This window comes from Eurosta solidaginis, chromosome 1 (assembly GCF_040869045.1).
Source record: "Eurosta solidaginis isolate ZX-2024a chromosome 1, ASM4086904v1, whole genome shotgun sequence".
Taxonomy (NCBI): domain Eukaryota; kingdom Metazoa; phylum Arthropoda; class Insecta; order Diptera; family Tephritidae; genus Eurosta; species Eurosta solidaginis.
In genome coordinates, this window is record NC_090319.1 from 159,630,886 (window position 1) to 159,654,266 (window position 23,381).

The following is a 23,381-nucleotide window of genomic DNA, read 5'->3' on the forward strand; positions in this document are numbered from 1 at the left end:
TAAATCATAAGTCGTGTAATTGGCTTTCTAAGAAGAAATGAATAAAACGGTTTCTAAAGTATTTTTTCCATTCTTTTCGAATATAAATATAAAAAAATTTTTTAGAAACATTTTAGTAAAAATTTTATTAAAACATTTTTAAAATTTTTTTCAGAGGGACATTTTACATATTTTTATTTTTATTTTTAAATTAAAGCTTGATATTTTTCCTTTAAAATGATACCTATTTTATTTTGGCACGCGAAAATTTCTTTAATACATTTTTATTTTAAACATATAGAGTTCCAGCTAAAATTCACCCATAAATTTTATAATTTTTATTTTTTATTTCAAGTTTGAACATTTTATGTATTTTTATTTCTATTTTTAAATAAGAGCTTGATATTTTTCCTTTAAAATGATACCCATCTTGTTATGCTGCCCGAAAATTTCTTTGATACATTTTTTTTTTAACATAGAGGTACAGATAAATGTATCAATTTTTTTATGCGCGCTTTAACTACTTTTTTTTATTTTCAAAGGAAAGCTTTCTCATTATTTCATTGTATAAAATAGTAATAAAAATAAAGTTTTGTACAAATAAATAAATATAACTCACATGTTCACTAAGTATTAAGCAAAATATAATACCACAATGAAAAAAGTGTAAGAACATAAAAATCAGGCATACCTAATTTTTTACTTCCGTAAAATGTGTCTTGACCTTTACCGAAAGAAATTCAAGGGTTTTAAACTCATGCGTATTGAGACCTTACATTGTTTATGCATTAATAGTTTATAATTTTCTGCATTTTTATCGAATTTTTCTCTAATAACGAGCCTTTAACGTTTCTTGCGGATTCATGCTTAGGCCCGAGCAGTTTGTAACTACCTGCATTGTTTTTTGTGTGGGCTTTCCAGTGATTAACGAGCCTTGGAAAATAAACCGCGAATTATTGCTTAGGCCTGAATTGCCTGCACTACGCGTGCCTTTAGGAATAGATTGTTCAATAATGGTCGTGCGTGAGTAGTTTGCAACTACCTGCATTGTTTTTTATGTATATATGATAAAAACCCTTTAAATACTACTTTATATTGGAGAAAACCCACAGTAGATTTGAAGAAATCTTATCAGCGTGTGCAAAATAGTTTTTTATGATAATATTGTTTCGCACTTTACCGGTATTTTAATTTGCGCGATTTATAATGAATAAGAGTGTCTTCAAGTCTCGGTGTTGCAACCCTTTAAATATAAGTAACCATTCAGCATCTGGTCGGACCTTGAGAAAAATATCGGAAAGTCTAAGGAAAAAAAATATGTGTTCCTACCAATCTATGCTAAAATTTGCACAGCTTGTAGAATGAAATTGACCCAACTTTCCACCATGTCTCCAGTGTAGCAAGAACGCGAATCTGTAGAAGAGGTATTGTATAACTTTAAATTGTTTATACCAAGAGATAGTTTTTTTTACATAAATATATATTTTTTTCTTTTAATATATTAGAGCAATACCGAGTTATCATATGACAAAGATGATGAAGATTACGTAGATAATGATGGACCAATCGCCAAAGCGGCTAGGAAAATAGGACACATTTGTGAAAACCCTAAACACCAAGCAGCTGTGGAAGTTTTTGAACAGATAAAGGAAAAGTTCGCAAAATCCACCAGTAACTCAGAAAGAATTTTGCTTTTAACACTAGCGCCTAAACCATGGAGTCAAAGGAAATTGGCGGCTGAGTTCAGAACAACAAAACGTCAGGCAAAAAGGGAGGACAGTAGACTCATGATGGGTATTCTGACTGGACACTGCCTTCTGGCGTCACATGCCTTTAAATTAGGCTTAGTCAGTGATAGCAGATGTAGGAAGTGCGGGTTGGAGGAGTAAACGATCTGTGCTGGTGCCCTACGCTTGCCAGGCTAAGACCTCAGCTATCAGGAGCGATACAGCTGTCAGATCTAGAAGCAGGAAGGGCTTAAGTCCTAGGAAAGTTCAAGTATATGCCAAGAGGACGGTGTTCAACCTAACATAACCTGACCTCCTCGGAGAGGCGCTTGTCACTCTATTTTAGCTACGATCTGGGTACTGTGATAGGTTTAACTCTTACTTATCCAGAATAAACCCATGTGTAGCTCCACAACTATAATCTCCGTAGCATGGTTAGTAGTAATGCCGAGCAGCAGCCTGCCTTGGACGGTCATGTTTTGGGTTCAGCGACGAGATCTCCTCGCCATGCAACCAGGCCTTGGGTTTACTCAGGGACGTTCAGGCGTATGCACCCGTCTCTTACCTCCATAGTGACGATCTGCCTTCCGGCCTTGGGACTGGTTTATTCTTGCCTATTGAACGGAGACTCATTGTCTTCCGCCGAACGTTGGCCTTTATTCTGCCGTTCGATGCTCTTTCCTCCTTGTACCGGTTGCAGTACCGAAGGTTTCCCGAAGCAAATCTCTGGAACCGACTGCCACCGCCACACGGGCCCATTCCCAGTTTTGTGTGGTCTACCATTGCTCCCAAGCGTTGGAAAATTAGATGGACTTAGTGCTGCACGGTACTGTGACAGAGCTCTCCTACTTCCACTGAAACGTACCCTTATCCACTTCACTTTTCGGTTTGCATTGGTATGCTTTTCCAACACGGAGCTCATTGACTCTCCACTTATCTCGCTCCCCGAGTCCGACACATCACTTAATGGGTTTTTGTCTTCCTTGGCTTGCGACTCAGTCCTCCCTTTCTTATCCTTCTTATTAAAATAAGGTATTTAGTCGTTCATCTTGATTGTACCAGCGACGGGGTCTCACCGATCCAGCAATAAATATGGGGAAAGGACTATTCGCCACAGCCGCGCTCCTTACTGTGTTGAGGCCATCAATACTTCCGGAGGGATCCGCTATTGGGAAGGCTCCGTTGGAACATAGCGGAATATATCCCCTGGCTGCAAATCGTCCAATAGGCACGGACCGCATAACACCCTGGATCAGGAGGCTAGCAGTTCTTGGCCACCTACATCCCCCGCCCTCCTATGAGGCGAAAAGGCCTAGATGACAGCCCTAAACTGCTCAGCCTCATAGTCGGGCGCTATGGAGTTTGGCTAAGCCCTAACACCAACGACAAGGTGCCTACCCAAGTATTGTAAAAAATGTATAGCCATTTGCCATCACGAAAGTTTCCATTTGCTTGATTTTTTCTATGTCGATTTTTGCTTAACGTTTCCCCGTTTTCTTTCAAATTCCTCCACCAGACAAATGGTTTCTTTCGAAATGTTCGATACATGTAAAGCACACTGTTATTACAGCTTCATCTACATCATTGAGGGTAACCTGCTCCCTGGAATACACGTACACCCCTTACCCCAAAACAGTTTTCCTTAAAAAATGTTGGAATTAAAAATGTTCTTAATTAAAGATATCCCAAACGTGTTTCCTTTAGTGAGAATTGGATTAAAATCATAAAATAAGTATGAAAATAGAAGCCAATCTCAGTTATGCTACTCGAGCTTTTCTGTAGAGTAATTTCATAACAGTGCTTCAGTTTCAAAAGTCTGAGTTTACAAAGGATTTTTTTTGTTGCTAACTATCGGCAATTTCTCTTTTTGTGCTGCGCGTTCCATTTGAACACGGCAACTCTATGCAAGTCACTATCTGACATTGCGTTTAAATAATTTTTTAAAAAATTTTTTTATTCACTAAAAATTTTAATATTTAACGGGAAACAGTCAATATTTCAAAAAAAAAAAAATTTTTATAAAACCATAAGTGAAGTGAAGAAAAATTTGTGAAAAAAAGAAAGACAGCGCAAAGCGTGTTGCCTAGCAAAAGCGACTCCATTCCCGTCCGATTTCCTCATCACCCCCTCTTCGTCAAGTAACGAGTTCCAGTAACAAAAGTTTTTTTTATTAAACAATTTTGTTGTTGTTTTATGTTATTTTCTGAAGGTGCATTAAAGATTCTGCTTAAATTTTAGCTAAAAAGGCTACTCGACTCAATAGTCGTTAACTAACTAAATTTCAATAGTAAAAATTTTCTTATTTATTAAATTGCCAAATTTTTTAATTAAATTTTGCATTTGCCAGATCAGCGATATTACGCTAAACCATATATCAAATTTCAGAAATGTATATCAATATTTGTGGAAAGTGGGTTATATATTTGAAAATGTTGTATTGGTGAAAACCGCGTTGAGCACCATCTAAATAATCGCCTATTTCGCCAAAGCTTTCAGAAGTATGTTTTCTATTGATAACAGATTTCGATGTGTCCCATATGAATTTCAAAAAAAAAGTTGTACATCACTTTAATCTTAATACTCAATCATATGAACGTGTCATACAAAAAACTGAGGAGGCAGTTATGCGGCGAAATCCGTCAAAAGTGTGTGGAGAACTTACGCTTCTGAGAAGTAATGATTTAGCACAGCCAGCAACAATTAAATGTACAAAGAATATGTCCATGGTGAACAGGGAATCAGGAAACGCTCTAACTAATGATGTACATATTCAATTTTTCGTAAAATGAAAAATTTTCCATAATAAAATATGAATATTTGTTACACAGTTCTGTTAAATATTTATTCAAAGCATACGGCACATAGTTTTCATATATGGGGTAAAGTACATCAACCGTTCCACTTAAAAAGCTTCATCGCTTCGATTTGAATTAAATTTGGTGAAATTGCTGTGCTATATAGTAGTGTTAATTTCACTTAAGTTCGCTCCTAAATTTTGGATGGTTACGGAGATATAAGCGTCTGAATTTTAAATATTTTTGTGGAAGCCTTTTTTCTATAAATCATAAGTCGTGTAATTGGCTTTCTAAGAAGAAATGAATAAAACGGTTTCTAAAGTATTTTTTCCATTCTTTTCGAATATAAATATAAAAAAATTTTTTAGAAACATTTTAGTAAAAATTTTATTAAAACATTTTTAAAATTTTTTTCAGAGGGACATTTTACATATTTTTATTTTTATTTTTAAATTAAAGCTTGATATTTTTCCTTTAAAATGATACCTATTTTATTTTGGCACGCGAAAATTTCTTTAATACATTTTTATTTTAAACATATAGAGTTCCAGCTAAAATTCACCCATAAATTTTATAATTTTTATTTTTTATTTCAAGTTTGAACATTTTATGTATTTTTATTTCTATTTTTAAATAAGAGCTTGATATTTTTCCTTTAAAATGATACCCATCTTGTTATGCTGCCCGAAAATTTCTTTGATACATTTTTTTTTTAACATAGAGGTACAGATAAATGTATCAATTTTTTTATGCGCGCTTTAACTACTTTTTTTTATTTTCAAAGGAAAGCTTTCTCATTATTTCATTGTATAAAATAGTAATAAAAATAAAGTTTTGTACAAATAAATAAATATAACTCACATGTTCACTAAGTATTAAGCAAAATATAATACCACAATGAAAAAAGTGTAAGAACATAAAAATCAGGCATACCTAATTTTTTACTTCCGTAAAATGTGTCTTGACCTTTACCGAAAGAAATTCAAGGGTTTTAAACTCATGCGTATTGAGACCTTACATTGTTTATGCATTAATAGTTTATAATTTTCTGCATTTTTATCGAATTTTTCTCTAATAACGAGCCTTTAACGTTTCTTGCGGATTCATGCTTAGGCCCGAGCAGTTTGTAACTACCTGCATTGTTTTTTGTGTGGGCTTTCCAGTGATTAACGAGCCTTGGAAAATAAACCGCGAATTATTGCTTAGGCCTGAATTGCCTGCACTACGCGTGCCTTTAGGAATAGATTGTTCAATAATGGTCGTGCGTGAGTAGTTTGCAACTACCTGCATTGTTTTTTATGTATATATGATAAAAACCCTTTAAATACTACTTTATATTGGAGAAAACCCACAGTAGATTTGAAGAAATCTTATCAGCGTGTGCAAAAACAGTTCTTTATGATAATATTGTTTCGCACTTTACCGGTATTTTAATTTTTGTGAGTGTCTTCAAGTCTCAGTGTTGCAACCCTTTAAATATAAGTAACCATTCAGCATCTGGTCGGACCTTGAGAAAAATATCGGAAAGTCTAAGGAAAAAAATATGTGTTCCTACCAATCTATGCTAAAATTTGCACAGCTTGTAGAATGAAATTGACCCAACTTTCCACCATGTCTCCAGTGTAGGAAGAACGCGAATCTGTGGAAGAGGTATTGTATAACTTTAAATTGTTTATACCAAGAGATAGTTTTTTTACATAAATATATATTTTTTTCTTTTAATATATTAGAGCAATACCGAGTTATCATATGACAGAGATGATGAAGATTACGTAGATAATGATGAACCAATCGCCAAAGCGGCTAGGAAAATAGGACACATTTGTGAAAACCCTAAACACCAAGCAGCTGTGGAAGTTTTTGAACAGATAAAGGAAAAGTTCGTAAAATCCACCAGTAACCCAGAAAGAATTTTGCTTTTAACACTAGCACCTAAATCATGGAGTCAAAGGAAATTGGCGGCTGAGTTCAGAACAACAACGTCAGGCAGCAAGAGCCAAGCAACTAGTGAATTCCTTTGGTATTTTAACTTCGCCAAACCCCAAAAGGGGTAAAACTTTGTCATCTGATGTAGTTGACTTAATAAAAGCATTTTATGGAAATGATGAAAATAGTTGCATCATGAGTGGATTGAAAGATTTCGTTTCAGTGAAAACATCAAATGGATCACGTGAACATGTTCAAAAGAGATTAATCCTCTGTAATCTTAAAGAATTGTATAAACATTGCTAAAATACACACCCCGAAGTACAGATTGGTTTATCAAAATTTTCCCGACTAAGGCCACGCCACTGTGTTTTGGCTGGTGCCAGTTGTACTCACACGGTGTGTGTTTGCGTCCACCACGAAAACAAAAACCTTATGCTGAAATCTGTCAACTTCAAAGACGTGACTCTTGGAACTGACTTTCCTTTTGAAAGTTATGAAGATGTTTTTAAAATAATTAACTGCAGAAGTAATACTGCGGAATGCAATCTCAATGAGTGTCCAAAATGTCCCGGAGTTGAGATTTTTAAAATGTCTTTAAAATCAGTTCTTGAAGATAGATATAGAAAAAGTAGAGTATGTGAGCTGGCAACATACCGACAGATGTACATTGCGCACTATAGTTTCTAATTTGGAAGATTTTGTGGAAGAACTATGCGATCGCATTTACAAGTTAAAGCTTCATTCATATATTGCCAAACAACAGTCGAGCTTTTTCAAAGACTGAAGAGAAAACCTAAAAGAAGGCGAATTTCTCGTAACATGTGACTTTGCTGAAAATTACTCTTTCATTGCTAAAAATGCTGAACAATCTTTTCACTGGAATAATGACCAGATGACGATATTGTCGTTTTTTATTATAAGGAAGGAAATACTGTTTCACATAAAATGATGGCAATTTTATCAGATAGTCTGGAACATGACACAGTAGCTGTATATGCTTTCCAACAACTACTGATGAAGTATTTAACTACCAACTTCAAAGTTACCAGAATTTTATACTTTACTGACGGGGCAGCACAACATTTTAAAAAACAAGTATAACTTTCAAAATCTTGTACATCACGAGGAAGATTTCGGTATTCCAGCAGATTTTGTTCAGTTCTAAGGAGAGTCATGCAAAAACAGGCAACGAATTAAAAGATCGTTTTCATTCAGCTGAACCAATACCTGGAACACAAAAATTTCATTAATTTATTCCTGCTTCTACAACACAGCTTGAAGTAAAAAGATTTTCCCTTCATACTAGCAGCCAAGAACTTCCCAAAAAAAAAAAAAAAAAAAAAAACAAAAAAAAAAAAAAACATTAGTATGTAAAACTCTACTATATTGACTTTGAACTGAATAGATTTTAATGCAAGTATGTATAATTATAAGTGCCACCGTGGTGGGATAGTAGCGTGCTCCGCCTATCACACCGTATGCCCTGGGTTCGCACCACGGGCAAAGCAACATACAAATTTTAGAAATAAGGTTTTTCAATTAGAAGAAAATTTTTCTAAGCGGTGTCGCCCCTCGGCAGTGTTTGGAAAGCGCTCCGAGTGTATTTCTGCCATGAAAAGCTCTCAGTGAAAACTCATCTGCCTCGCAGATGCCGTTCAGAGTCGGCATAAAACATGTAGGGTCCCGTCCGGCCAATTTGTAGGGAATATCAAGAGGAGCACGACGCAAATTGGAAGAGAAGCTCAGCCTTAGATCTCTTCGGAGGTTATCGCACCTTACATTTATTTATTTTTTTTATGTATAATTTTAGATTAAATTTATTCACTAAACTAGCAATAGTCTGTAAGTACAACCTGTAGAATGAAATAAATAAAATGGTTTTATACACAGAATAATATAGTGATTATAAAATTAATATAATTGCATTATGTGGGTGAATTTTTATCTGTACCTCAATGTTAAAAATAAAAATGTATCAATGAAATTTTCGGGCAGCATAACAAGATAGGTATCATTTTAAAAGAAAACTATCAAGCTTTTATTTAAAAATAGAAATAAAAATACATCAAATGTTCAAAATTGAAAAAAAAATTTTAATTATAAAATTTATGGGTGAATTTTAGCTGGAACTCTATATGTTTAAAATAAAAATGTATTAAAGAAATTTTCGCGTGCCAAAATAAAATAGTTATCATTTTAAAGGAAAAATATCAAGCTTTTATTTAAAAATAAAAATATGAAAAATGCCCCTCTTCGAAAAAAATGAAAAAAAAACTTTTTAATAAAATTTTTGCTAAAATTTTTCTAAAAATTTGTTTTATATTTATATTCGAAAAGAATGGAAAAATACTTTAGAAACCGTTTTATTCATTTCTTCTTAGAAAGCATTTCTTCTTAGATACACAACTTATGATTTATAGAAAAAAGGCTTCCACAAAAAAAAAATTGAGAATTCAGACGCTTATATCTCCGTAACCATCCAAAATTTAGGAGCGAACTTAAGTGAAATTAACACTACTATATAGCACAGCAATTTCACCAAATTTCATTCAAATCGAAGCGATGAAGCCTTTTAAGTGGAACGGTTGATATACTTTACCCCATATCGGAGTCATAAAACATTCCTCATATTTCTGATTCTCCTTTTTATCACGTATTTTGTAGTCACTTCGAACTATTTAATTATGAGCGCTCCGAGAATGTCTGAGGGTCAGTTAAAGATGTTTATAGTCTGCTTAGATGTTCTGAATTATATTTCGAAGTATGTAGTTGGATTCGAACTCTGGTATGATGGTAGCATGCTCCGCCATCCACACCGAAGATCCTAGGTTCACGCAAGTTTTTTCAATTAGAAGAAAATTTTTCTAAGCTTTCTTTTTGGCAAGCACTTCGAGTGTATTTCTGCTATGAAAAGCTCCCAGTGAAAACTCATCTGCCTTGCAGATGCCGTTCGGAGTCCAATTTGTTGGAAAAATTAAAAGGAGCACGTCGCAAACTGGAAGAGAAGCTTGGTCTAAAATCTCTTCGGAGGTTATCGCATCTTGCATTTATTTATTTATTTTAAATAGGAAGCGAGCTATATATGTTCTACAATAGGCTTCGTCTCACATCGGTTCAATATTTTCTGTTTGGGTTTAAAACGCGCTTTTGAATTTAGTAAACAAAAGCGGTTGGGATGTTTTAAATTTCTCTAGCATAAAATCAGTAAATTTATTTTCTAAGGCAAGAAGGCAGTATAAAAAAGTTGGTATCATTTCACTCTCTGAATTTTGATTTTACATCGTAAATCGTAAAGTATAAATCAACTTGTCTGTGAAGAGACGAGCAAAAAGGCAGTAAATCACACGACTGCGTATAACAAGGCTTGCCCTCTAAGGAGATTCAGAGGAAAAGCAAAGCCGCCATGGTGGAGCAATGAGCTGAGTCTTCTAAGAAGGCAGGTAAAAGAAATGTTTAAGCTAGCAAAGACCGCGGAAAGCGAAGTGTGTCGGGACGAGTACTGAGGATCTACTGGCGTGAAATTTCCAGGGCGCAGAGGATCTCATGGAAAAGTTTCTGTACGGACATAGAGTGCTCCAGCGAAACAGCACGGTTGAAAAAATTCCTAGCAAAGGGAAACATAGTCTAGGGACTAACAAAGAAAGAGAACGAGGAAAGGTCAAGCAATAGTGAGGTATCCCTTGAGGTGCTTTTCGATACACATTTCCCATCGGGAGATGGGTTAGAAGAGTCAGCAGACAGCACTCACACTTTGATCTCGGAGCAGGTAGCGCCGGGCTTGGTGACCGATACCAAGATCGAATGGGCAGTGAAGATGTTTTCTAAGTTTAAATCGGCGGGGCCAGATGGTATATTCCCGGCCATGCTACAAGTTTCACGTAGAGCGGTCGTGGAATAGCTTAAAGTAATATTCGATGGGTGCATAAAACTGAATCATGTACCGCACTCTTGGAGAACTGCTCGTGTAGCTTTCCTACTAAAGGCGGGGAAGATCGGTCACTTGTATCCCAAAGACTATAGACCCATTAGCTTAACATCATTTCTGCTCAAAACCTTTGAGAGGCTGATAGATGTGTACATAAAGTCCTACGTGGATGAAAAGCTGCTCTCCACAACACAACATGCGTATACTAAAGGCAAACCGGTAGACACCGCAGTGCATAGGGTGGTAATAAACATAGAGAAAGCCCTGGACTATAAGGAATATGCTCAAGGAGTCTTGTTAGACATTACCGGGGCTTTCAATAATGTTGCTAAATGGGCTATTATGGATAGTCTTAATTACGTTAAAGTACATCCAGCCTTAACCAGCTGGATCGACTGCATGTTAAATTACAGGCAAATTACATCACAATGGGGATTGTATGAGGCCACGAAATCAGTTGACAGGGGCACGCCGCAGGGAGGGGTGCTATCACCTCTGCTGTGGACGCTGGTCATCAACCAACTGGTCAGGCGATTCGATGAGGGACCCGTAAAACTTACGGCTTACGCAGATGACGTTGCAATCGTCATAAGTGGAAAGTGCCTTCCAACGATTAGCTCTTTGATGGATCGGGCGCTTCGGGATATTCATACCTGGGCATCTAATGTCGGGTTGAAAGTCAACGCGGAGAAGACGGATAAGGTCTTGTTCACAAAGAGGTACAAGGTCCCAAATTGGACCAGACCTAAGTTAGGAGGGGTGACCATACAGGAGAAACCTTGCACAAGATATCTAGGAATCATCCTAGACAGTAAGCTGTCATGGAAGCTCAGCGTGGAGGAGAGGGTGAAGAAGGGTTCAACGGCACTTTATGCATGTAAAAGAATGCTGGGGTGTACGTGGGGCTTATCGCTCCCTATTTCTCATTGGGTTATTACAGCGATTGTAACCCCTATTCTATACTATGGAGTTCTTGTTTGGTGGAAAGCCACAAAAAACAACCTGTATATAGTAGTATAGCGTCATCAATCACAAGACGAACAGACTACCTTATTCCCTATCTGCTCTGCGAGGGAGATCTTAAGGCCACAATAGAGGTGGATGGTTGGCGCAAGGGCGCTCAAATGCGTGTGTACACAGATGGTTCCAAAGTAGTGGAAGGAGTAGCGTCTGCGGTATACTGTGCTGATCCGGAAATAAACAAATCCTACAGGCTGCCTGATCACAGTAGCGTTTTCCAAGCGGAAATTTTAGCCGTAACCAAAGCAGTAGAAACCCTGGAAGAGAATAGCTTAAGCTGCAACCGTCTTAACTTTCATACCAAAGGCGTGTTAAGAGTGTAAGCAGTCCCTGGGGAGAATCGGGACAGGGAGAAGCATACAACTATATTGGGTGCCAAGGCATATGGGAATAGGTTCGAATGTAGACATCCCTATTAGATTGAGCGAGATTAAGCGAGATTAAGCGAAGGCGAGAGGTGCACATGATCGACCAAGCAGGAAAGGCGTGGGTTCAATCGCGGGGCGAAGATTACAACCTTAGACTAACAAAGTTGTTTCTATCATTAAAAAGGGCGGACAGTAGACTCATGATGGGTATTCTGACTGGACACTGCCTTCTGGCGTCACATGCCTTTAAATTAGGCTTAGTCAGTGATAGCAGATGTAGGAAGTGCGGGTTGGAGGAGTAAACGATCTGTGCTGGTGCCCTACGCTTGCCAGGCTAAGACTTCAGCTATCAGGAGCGATACAGCTGTCAGATCTAGAAGCAGGAAGGGCTTAAGTCCTAGGAAGGTTCAAGTATATGCCAATAGGACGGTGTTCAACCTAACATAACCTGACCTCCTCGGAGAGACGCTTGTCACTCTATTTTAACTACGATCTGGGTACTGTGATAGGTTTAACTCTTACTTATCCCAGAATAAACCCATGTGTAGCTCCACAACTATAATCTCCGTAGCATGGTTAGTAGTAATGCCGAGCAGCAGCCAATGTCCCTGTCTTCTCCCCCTTCAGCGAAACATACTCTTAGACCTTATCTCCAAATGCACCGTTTGCCAGCACAGAAATATATGTTTGCGACATCTGCCCAATGCAGTTCCTGCCTTGGACGGTCATGTTTTGGGTTCAGCGACGAGATCTCCTCGCCATGCAACCAGGCCTTGGGCTTACTCAGGGACGTTCAGGCGTATGCACCCATCTCTTACCTCCATAGTGACGATCTGCCTTCCGGCCTTGGGACTGGTTTATTCTTGCCTATTGAACGGAGGCTTATTGTCTTCCGCCGAACGTTGGCCTTTATTCTGCCGTTCGATGCTCTTTCCTCCTTGTACCGGTTGCAGTACCGAAGGTTTCCCGAAGCAAATCTCTGGAACTGACTGCCACCGCCACACGGCCCCATTCCCAGTTTTGTGTGGTCTACCATTGCTCCCAAGCGTTGGAAAATTAGATGGACTTAGTGCTGCACGGTACTGTGACAGAGCTCTTCTACTTCCACTGAAACGTACCCTTATCCACTTCACTTTTCGGTTTGCATTGGTATGCTTTTCCAACACGGAACTCATTGACTCTCCACTTATCTCGCTCCCCGAGTCCGACACATCACTTAATGGGTTTTTGTCTTCCTTGGCTTGCGACTCAGTCCTCCCTTTCTTATCCTCCTTATTAAAATAAGGTATTTAGTCGTTCATCTTGATTGTACCAGCGACAGGGTCTCAGCGATCCAGCAATAAATATGGGGAAAGGACTATTCGCCACAGCCGCGCTCCTTACTGTGTTGAGGCCATCAATACTTCCGGAGGGGTCCGCTATTGGGAAGGCTCCGTTGGAAAATAGCGGAATATATCCCCTGGCTGCAAATCGTCCAATAGGCACGGACCGCATAACACCCTGGATCAGGAGGCTGGCAGTTCTTGGCCACCTACATCCCCCGCCCTCCTATGAGGCGAAAAGGCCTAGATGACAGCCCGAATCTGCTCAGCCTCATAGTCGGGCGCTATGGAGTTTGGCTAAGCCCTAACACCAACGACAAGGTGCCTACCCAAGTATTGTAAAACATGTATAGCCATTTGCCATCACGAAAGTTTCCATTTGCTTGATTTTTTCTATGTCGATTTTTGCTTAACGTTTCCCCGTTTTCCTTCAAATTCCTCCACCAGACATGTAAAGCACACTCTTATTACAGCTTCATCTACATCATTGAGGGTAACCTGCTCCCTGAAATACACGTACACCCCTTACCCCAAAACAGTTTTCCTTAAAAAATGTTCTTAATTAAAGATATCCCAAACGTGTTTCCTTTAGTGAGAATTGGATTAAAATCATAAAATAAGTATGAAAATAGAAGCCAATCTCAGTTATGCTACTCGAGCTTTTCTGTAGAGTTATTTCCATAACAGTGCTTCAGTTTCAAAAGTCTGAGTTTACAACGGATTTTTTTGTTGCTAACTATCGGCAATTTCTCTTTTTGTGCTGCGCGTTCCATTTGAACACGGCAACTCTATGCAAGCAACTATCTGACATTGCGTTTAAATAATTTTAAAACAAATTTTTTATTCACTAAAAATTTTAATATTTAACGGGAAACAGTCAATATTTCAAAAAAAAAAAAAAAAAAAATTTTAAAAAAACCATAAGTGAAGTGAAGAAAAATTTGTGAAAAGAAGAAAGACAGCGCAAAGCGTGTTGCCTAGCCAAAGCGACTCCATTCCCGTCCGATTTCCTCATCACACCCCTCTTCGTCAAGTAACGAGTTCCAGTAACAAAAGTTTTTGTTATTAAACAATTTTGTTGTTGTTTTATGTTAGTTTCTGAAGGTGCATTAAAGATTCTGCTTAAATTTTAGCTAAAAAGGCTACTCGACTCAATAGTCGTTAACTAACTAAATTTCAATAGTAAAAATTTTCTTATTTATTAAATTGCCAAATTTTTTAATTAAATTTTGCATTTGCCAGATCAGCGATATTACGCTAAACCATATATCAAATTTCAGAAATTTATATCAATATTTGTGGAAAGTGGGTTATATATTTGAAGATGTTGTATTGGTGAAAACCGTGTTGAGCACCATCTAAATAATCGCCCATTTCGCTAAAGCTTTCAGAAGTATGTTTTCTATTGATGACAGATTTCGATGTGTCCCATATGAATTTCGAAAAAAAAGTTGTACATCACTTTAATCTTAATACTCAATCATATGAACGTGTCATACAAAAAACTGAGGAGGCAGTTATGCGGCGAAAATCCGTCAAAAGTGTGTGGAGAACTTACGCTTCTGAGAAGTAATGATTTAGCACAGCCAGCAACAATTAAATGTACAAAGAATATGTCCATGTTGAACAGGGAATCAGGAAACACTCTAACTAATGATGTACATATTCAATTTTTCGTAAAATGAAAAATTTTCCATAATAAAATATAAATATTTGTTACACAGTTTTGTTAAATATTTATTCAAAGCATACGGCACATAGTTTTCATATATGGGGTAAAGTACATCAACCGTTCCACTTAAAAAGCTTCATCACTTCGATTTGAATTAAATTTGGTGAAATTGCTGTGCTATATAGTAGTGTTAATTTCACTTAAGTTCGCTCCTAAATTTTGGATGGTTACGGAGATATAAGCGTCAGAATTTTAAATATTTTTGTGGAAGCCTTATTTCTATAAATCATAAGTCGTGTAATTGGCTTTCTAAGAAGAAATGAATAAAACGGTTTCTAAAGTATTTTTTCAATTCTTTTCGAATATAAATATAAAAAAATTTTTTAGAAACATTTTAGTAAAAATTTTATTAAAAAATTTTTAAAATTTTTTTCAAAGAGGGACATTTTACATATTTTTATTTTTATTTTTAAACTAAAGCTTGATATTTTTCCTTTAAAATGATACCTATTTTATTTTGGCACGCGAAAATTTCTTTAATACATTTTTATTTTAAACATATAGAGTTCCAGCTAAAATTCACCCATAAATTTTATAATTTTTATTTTTTATTTCAAGTTTGAACATTTTATGTATTTTTATTTCTATTTTTAAATAAGAGCTTGATATTTTTCCTTTAAAATGATACCCATCTTGTTATGCTGCCCGAAAATTTCTTTGATACATTTTTTTTTAACATAGAGGTACAGATAAATGTATCAATTTTTTTATGCGCGCTTTAACTAGTTTTTTTATTTTCAAAGGAAAGCTTTCTCATTTTTTCATTGTATAAAATAGTAATAAAAATAAAGTTTTGTACAAATAAATAAATATAACTCACATGTTCACTAAGTATTAAGCAAAATTTAATACCACAATGAAAAAAGTGTAAGAACATAAAAATCAGGCATACCTAATTTTTTACTTCCGTAAAATGTGTCTTGACCTTTACCGAAAGAAATTCAAGGGTTTTAAACTCATGCGTATTGAGACCTTACATTGTTTATGCATTAATAGTTTATAATTTTCTGCATTTTTATCGAATTTTTCTCTAATAACGAGCCTTTAACGTTTCTTGCGCATTCATGCTTAGGCCTGAGCAGTTTGTAACTACCTGCATTGTTTTTTGTGTGGGCTTTCCAGTGATTAACGAGCCTTGGAAAATAAACCGCGAATTATTGCTTAGGCCTGAATTGCCTGCACTACGCGTGCCTTTAGGAATAGATTGTTCAATAATGGTCGTGCGTGAGCAGTTTGCAACTACCTGCATTGTTTTTTATGTATATATGATAAAAACCCTTTAAATACTACTTTATATTGGAGAAAACCCACAGTAGATTTGAAGAAATCTTATCAGCGTGTGCAAAATAGTTCTTTATGATAATATTTTTTCGCACTTTACCGGTATTTTAATTTACGCGATTTATAATGAATAAGAGTGTCTTCAAGTCTCGGTGTTGCAACCCTTTAAATATAAGTAACCATTCAGCATCTGGTCGGACCTTGAGAAAAATATCGGAAAGTCTAAGGAAAAAAATATGTGTTCTTACCAATCTATGCTAAAATTTGCACAGCTTGTATAATGAAATTGACCCAACTTTCCACCATGTCTCCAGTGTACCAAGAACGCGAATCTGTAGAAGAGGTATTGTATAACTTTAAATTGTTTTTATACCAAGAATGAATTTAATGCATCGAGTGTACTTTTTACGTCATTTTCATTTATAATAGCGAATAGATCGTCCACATATTTGGTAATGCATCTTGGTGTTCTAGTCAATTTTGCAGTTGTATTTTCCAATAATTCCTCCATTACGATATCTGCAATTACTGGTGAAGTCGGCGATCCAATCGGTAATCCTTTAGTTGTGTGTATATTGTCTCTTTAAACTTAAAATATCTGTTTTCTTCTATACAGAATTTTAATACTTCCATAAATAGTTTCTTTGGCATTTTCGTATGTTTTTCTATTATTAGCTTTTCAAATTGGACCTGATTTCGAAGGCCGAAAGAAATAAGTTAACCACGACCACGGCACTATCCCCACGAATTTATGGACTTCCGAAAACACACAAAGAAGGAACACCACTTCGGCCGATTTGCTCTGGGATTGGATCACCATCACACGGCCTATGTAAATACATTGCCGACATATTAAAAAACGTCATGACGAACTCCATATATAATATTAAAAATTCGCTAGAGTTCAAAGAAAAGATAAATAACTCATATATTTATGACGATGAAAAACTTATATCTTTTGACGTAATTTCCCTATTCCCCAGTATACCCACACAGCTAGCACTTGACATTATAAAAAGAAAATGGACGATAATAGAAAAACATACGAAAATGCCAAAGAAACTATTTATGGAAGTATTAAAATTCTGTATAGAAGAAAACAGATATTTTAAGTTTAAAGAGACAATATACACACAACTAAAAGGATTACCGATGGGATCACCGACTTCACCAGTAATTGCAGATATCGTAATGGAGGAATTATTGGAAAATACAACTGCAAGATTGACTAGAACACCAAGATGCATTACCAAATATGTGGACGATCTATTCGCTATTATAAATGAAAATGACGTAAAAAGTACACTTGATGCATTAAATTCATTTGACAAAAATATAAAATTCACAACAGAACTCGAAGACGACGGAAAATTACCTTATCTCGACACAATTATTATTCGACGAGGAAACCAATTAAAGCTCAAGTGGTATAAGAAATCAACATCTACCGGACGAATCATCAATTTTTATTCAAAACATCCAAAAAAGATGATAATGAATACAGCAATGGGCTGTATACAACGTATGTTACAAATATCAGACGACACTTACCACAAGGAAATAAAAGAAGAAATTCAATTAATATCAAAACCTTAATAAAAAGAAGTTTATCACAGACGAGTCAACGTGAATCTGAAAAAACAAAAATATTCAAATCGCTAGCATATGTACCAAAATTGTCAGAGCGTCTAGCAAAATCCGATTGCTATAATAGAGAAAAAGTGAAGATAGCTCACAAACCAATAAACACATTGAAAAATATTTTTAACAAAACGAAATCCGAAATTCCTAAAACAGAAAAAAGTAATATTGTCTATAAAATCCCTTGTAATGGAAAAAAACAGAATCATGCAATAACATATATGTGGGAACAACGAAAGCAAAATTTAAATATCGACTAGCGCAACATACATCCGATTTTAAATATTGTCATGAAACTATTAACCAAAAAACAGCATTAATGACACACTGTGCAACGAAGAACCATTTTCCAGACTTTGATAAAACGACGATACTCCAACAAGAAACCAATTATAACAAAAGATTTACACTGGAAATGCTGCATATAATTAACACACCGACCAGCATAAGAATGAACTACAAGACGGACATCGATAACTGCGCGAGCTCCTACAGACATTTGATAACAAACAGACGGACAGTACAAAACTCCGCGTTAAGCAGTGAAGACGCGTAAAATAATGTATGTAAATAATGTTGTTTATGAATGTTTGTTTTGATGTCAATTGTTATTTTTATTTTGTTTATGTTTCTTTATATTGTTATAGTTAATCCTGAAGACGGTTACAGTAGGTAACCGAAATATATTGAAGAAAAAAACTCAACAATTTTTGAAAAATTTTATTTACAAAATTGGACCTCAAGCCGGCAAGAAAATTATTTATTTAAAAAAGAAAGGTCGCTAAAAACTTATAAAATGGTTTTATACACAGAATAATATACCGGTGTTCAAGTGATTATAAAATTAATATAATTGCATTATGTGGGTGAATTTTTATCTGTACCTCAATGTTAAAAATAAAAATGTATCAATGAAATTTTCGGGCAGCATAACAAGATAGGTATCATTTTAAAGGAAAAGTATCAAGCTTTTATTTAAAAATAGAAATAAAAATACATAAAATGATCAAACTTGAAAAAAAAATTTAAATTATAAAATTTATGGGTGAATTTTAGCTGGAACTCTATATGTTTAAAATAAAAATATTAAAGAAATTTTCGTGTGCCAAAATAAAATAGGTATCATTTTAAAGGAAAAATATCAAGCTTTTATTTAAAAATAAAAATGTGAAAAATGCCCCTCTTTGAAAAAAATTAAAAAAAAACTTTTTAATAAAATTTTTCTAAAAATTTGTTTTATATTTATATTCGAAAAGAATGGAAAAATACTTTAGAAACCGTTTTATTCATTTCTTCTTAGAAAGCATTGCTTCTTAGATACACGACTTATGATTTATAGAAAAAAGGCTTCCACAAAAAAAATTGAGAATTCAGACGCTTATATCTCCGTAACCATCCAAAATTTAGGAGCGAACTTAAGTGAAATTAACACTACTATATAGCACAGCAATTTCACCAAATTTCATTCAAATCGAAGCGATGAAGCTTTTTAGGTGGAACGGTTGATATACTTTACCCCATATCGGAGTCATAAGACATTCCTCATATTTCTGATTCTCCTTTTTATCACATATTTTGTAGTCATTTCGAACTATTTAATTATGAGCGCTCCGAGAATGTCTGAGGGTCAGTTAAAGATGTTTATAGTCTGCTTAGATGTTCTGAATTATATTTCGAAGTATGTAGTTGGATTCGAACTCTGGTGTGATGGTAGCGTGCTCCGCCATCCACACCGAAGATCCTAGGTTCACGCAAGTTTTTTCAATTAGAAGAAAATTTTTGTAAGCTTTCTTTTTGGCAAGCACTTCGAGTGTATTTCTGCTATGAAAAGCTCCCAGTGAAAACTCATCTGCCTTGCAGATGCCGTTCGGAGTCCAATTTGTAGGAAAAATTAAAAGGAGCACGTCGCAAACTGGAAGAGAAGCTTGGTCTAAAATCTCTTCGGAGGTTATCGCATCTTGCATTTATTTATTTATTCTAAATAGGAAGCGAGCTATATATGTTCTACAATAGGCTTCGTCTCACATCGGTTCAATATTTTCTGTTTGGGTTTAAAACGCGCTTTTGAATTTAGTAAATAAAAGCGGTTGGGATGTTTTAAATTTCTCTAGCATTAAATCAGTAAATTTATTTTCTAAGGCAAGAAGGCAGTATAAAAAAGTTGGTATCATTTCACTCTCTGAATTTTGATTTTACATCGTAAATCGTAAAGTATAAATCAACTTGTCTGTGAAGAGACGAGCAAAAAGGCAGTAAATCACATTTTACTGTCTTTCGATTAACAAGTCCTGAAGGCAGGTCGGAGCTTAGCTTAGGCTCCGAAATTAATTATTTAAGGGTAAGTCTACTAGTGTTCCTTTTCATAATGCAGGTAGTTATGGTTTGCACTTAACGGCTCAACTAAGAAATCAATATTCATATTTGTTTTGCGGCAGTCAAATAGTTTTTTTGGTTCAAAAAAATTCAAAAGTCGAATTTCAGTTCTCACTTCTTTTTTGCTTTAGTGAAGTGTGTTTTTATATTAGTCAAAAAAATACCACATTGAGAGCTAGGAGAAGTCTACTTCAACTTTGAAATTTCAATCGCATTTCTAAATTGTAATAAGTTTTTCATGTGGGTTATCTCCGACCCAAATATTTTCTTAAATGTTTCCTATATAATTAATAACACATCACAATAGCGGACGAGGAGAATAGCTCCAGAGGTATTTTAGCTTTATAGGTCTTAGGAAGGGGCCATAAAGCATGCGATCGTTTCTAATTGTTTTGTTGTCTATATATCGTTTCGAAATTTCCCTCTTTATGTCGTCCATGTGCATCATCATTGGTTTGTTGACTTTATCTGCATTTGGAGTGTAAAACTTGTTGCATTTTTTGATACCTACTTTAGTTTTTATAATGAGTTTTTTCTGTGTTTACAGGGGTTTCTTTATAGAATTGCTTGGGGTACAAATGTCTAAAACTCCACAACACTAGATGTGAGGTAGTTAAATTGGAACCGTGCTTCTTCAAGTGTTGTCGAGTTTAAGAATTTCGATCTGTTTTAGCAAAAGGTTGAAACATTTTATTTGCATAAAAGATTAAATAATTTCATGTAAACGGATCTTACGATAATTTATTTTTCTTAGATTCAAGAAGCAGCAAAACTTAAACCTATGGAAGTAGAGCTTAAACGATTAGAAGATTTATCAGACTCGATTGTAAGGGACTTCGCTTTAATGCGGAAACGGGAAGAGGAAATGCGAGACACAAACGGTAATTAAATCTTTCCCAGTCCTAACTTATTTTTGAATACTTTATTTTTCTGTTGAAAATGTTTTCCAGAGAAAACCAACAGTCGGGTGCTGTTCTTCAGTATTTTCAGTATGTGTTGCTTGCTTGGACTGGCTACATGGCAGGTTCTATATCTACGACGATACTTTAAAGCAAAGAAACTGATTGAATAATTAAAAGACGTGTACTAATTTTCGTGGTCATTTTTCTATTAAATAGATATTAAGCGGTATAATATATTACGCCATATCAAAATAATGATGCATGTTTATATTTATAGAATTGAGTAGGTACATTCATTTGTAATTTATTTCAAATAATGTAAGTAAAAGAAATCATATACATAAAGTTGCTGGCAAACAAAAAATAGTGGACATACCTCGGATAACATATTAAAAAGAAATTTGTTTTATATGCCCAAAGTGTGCGTGTTTTTTATTTTACAAAATTGTACCTACCCTACAGCCAAAATTAATTAATTAATCAAAGGTATCGTCTTTTCCTAACAGTTAAGAACGCGTTCGTAGAACATCGCAATATTAAAAGTGTCAGTTGAAAGCACTGCGAGGGACAGAATTAGAACTAGTGCCGTCTTTAAATTAGATTGTTCTGCGCTCCAAAGAACCATTAACAGCCTCATTATGTATCTTGATGCTAAAGAATCATTTCGTCTGCCAGAAGATTCCTTCGTTTATTTTTATTGTGTAAGTTATCGTTCGTTTGGCAAGACGAAGGCAGCTGATGTTTTTGTTGTTGTTGTAGTGATAAGGACACTCTCCGAAGGCCTTGAGGAGTGTTATCGATGTTGATGGTCCTTTGCCGGATGCAGATCCGGTACGTTCCGGTAACAAGCACCATTAAGGCACCAGCCCGGCCATTTCGGGAACGATTTAGTATGACCACATGAAAACTTTAAGGCCATAACGGCCTCCCACGGGTAGGTGAGGTTGACATTTGACAACCCCTTGATTCAATCGCCTCTTACGACAGGCATACCTGTCGCGGTTACGTTTGCTTTCGTTTAGGAAGGCAGTTTCTAACTCTAATACAATACGAAATACAGGCGATAATCGTGCCAAATAGACTAAAGGTCATTAGTGATCGTCAAGGTGGCAGACGAAGTAAGTAAAAGAAAATCTATATATTAATACGCTAACAAATTTTCCATACTAATACTTAATACTTAGCATACGCAAAATCGTATACAAGTTATATGAATCGATTCGTATGGACCAGCCGCAGTGCATAGGCCTATTTTTGTTAACAAATATTACTCTATTTGTTTATAATTAATAGGAAAAGTTCTTAATAAATTCGAACAATCTCTCCAAATATCGAAATTTACTTTCGTACACAAAAGCGCACCATCTGTAGGACCAATTATGTAAGTACTCTAAGACACAAACCAACCGCCGAATTCGAAATTCGAACAGCGTACGCGCCAGACGGTGAAAGAATAAAACATGGTTTCCCATTGTTGCTACTTGCCTATAGTGGCCTTTGCCAAAATTCTAAAAAATTGTTCCAAAATAATTTGTAGCGTACAAAAAAATCTTCAATAGAATTAATTTTTGACCAATTTTTGTGGAAAATTTCACTTACACGTAAATACATAGGTTTTTATTTAACAGATTATTTTAGTTCCTTTCAAAAAAACATGAAATGACAAATAATGAGTTAACTTTTGTTGAAACTAACTAAATTTATTTATAACAGTTAATGGTAAATTTTCCCGAAGTACGTCTTATACTGAACAAAAAAAAAAAAATGCTCCAAAAATATAACATTAAATTTTTTATATTCAGACCAATTCTAAATATTCTCGCGGAATTTTTTTCTCGCGGATTTTTTTATTCCCGCGGAAAAATTCACCAATTATTTTCTCCTAGGGAGAACAATAATTGGGGAATAGGAATTTCGAATTTTCGAAGTCAGCTGTTTTGACAATTGAAATTTCGTTGCGCATCTCTTATTTTGTTTAAAAAATTGAAAAGTTTAATTATTGTTGCAAATTTGTTTGAAATTAAGAAATAAAATATAAACAATGCACAGTATATATTGCATTCCATGTGGTATTCACTGAAATGAGTAATGAATTGGTGCCACAGCAACATCAACAGAGGAGCATAAGAAGAAGACGGCCGGATAACACAAATCCGCCGGAGTTGCCTGCTTTCACTCAGCAAAGCAATTTTCTGGCGGCCAAGTCGAGTTGAGTTCGCCTTTCGCCATATACCAAAATCTATTAAAGCCTTCTTAAAAAATTCTTGCACAATTTCTGGATGGCTGCATCAAATATGTATACCAAGAGCTCTGCCGTTGCTTATGATATACTTTTCGACTTAAAATAAAGAATATTGTGGTTGTAGTTGTTGTTGTATTAACAGTGA

The 23,381-nt window shown here is 35.4% G+C and overlaps 1 protein-coding gene across 1 annotated transcript in view; it reads left to right on the forward strand.

The window, feature by feature from the left end:
• bai (Transmembrane emp24 domain-containing protein bai) overlaps positions 1-21,249 on the forward strand; it is an 80,210-nt gene extending 58,961 nt beyond the window's left edge. The window contains exons 4-5 of the mRNA XM_067760000.1: positions 20,847-20,973; positions 21,043-21,249. Coding sequence (XP_067616101.1) covers positions 20,847-20,973; positions 21,043-21,164 — 249 coding nt within the window. The 3' untranslated portion in view covers positions 21,165-21,249. The remainder of the gene's footprint in view (positions 1-20,846; positions 20,974-21,042) is intronic.
• The last annotated feature ends 2,132 nt before the right edge of the window (positions 21,250-23,381 follow it).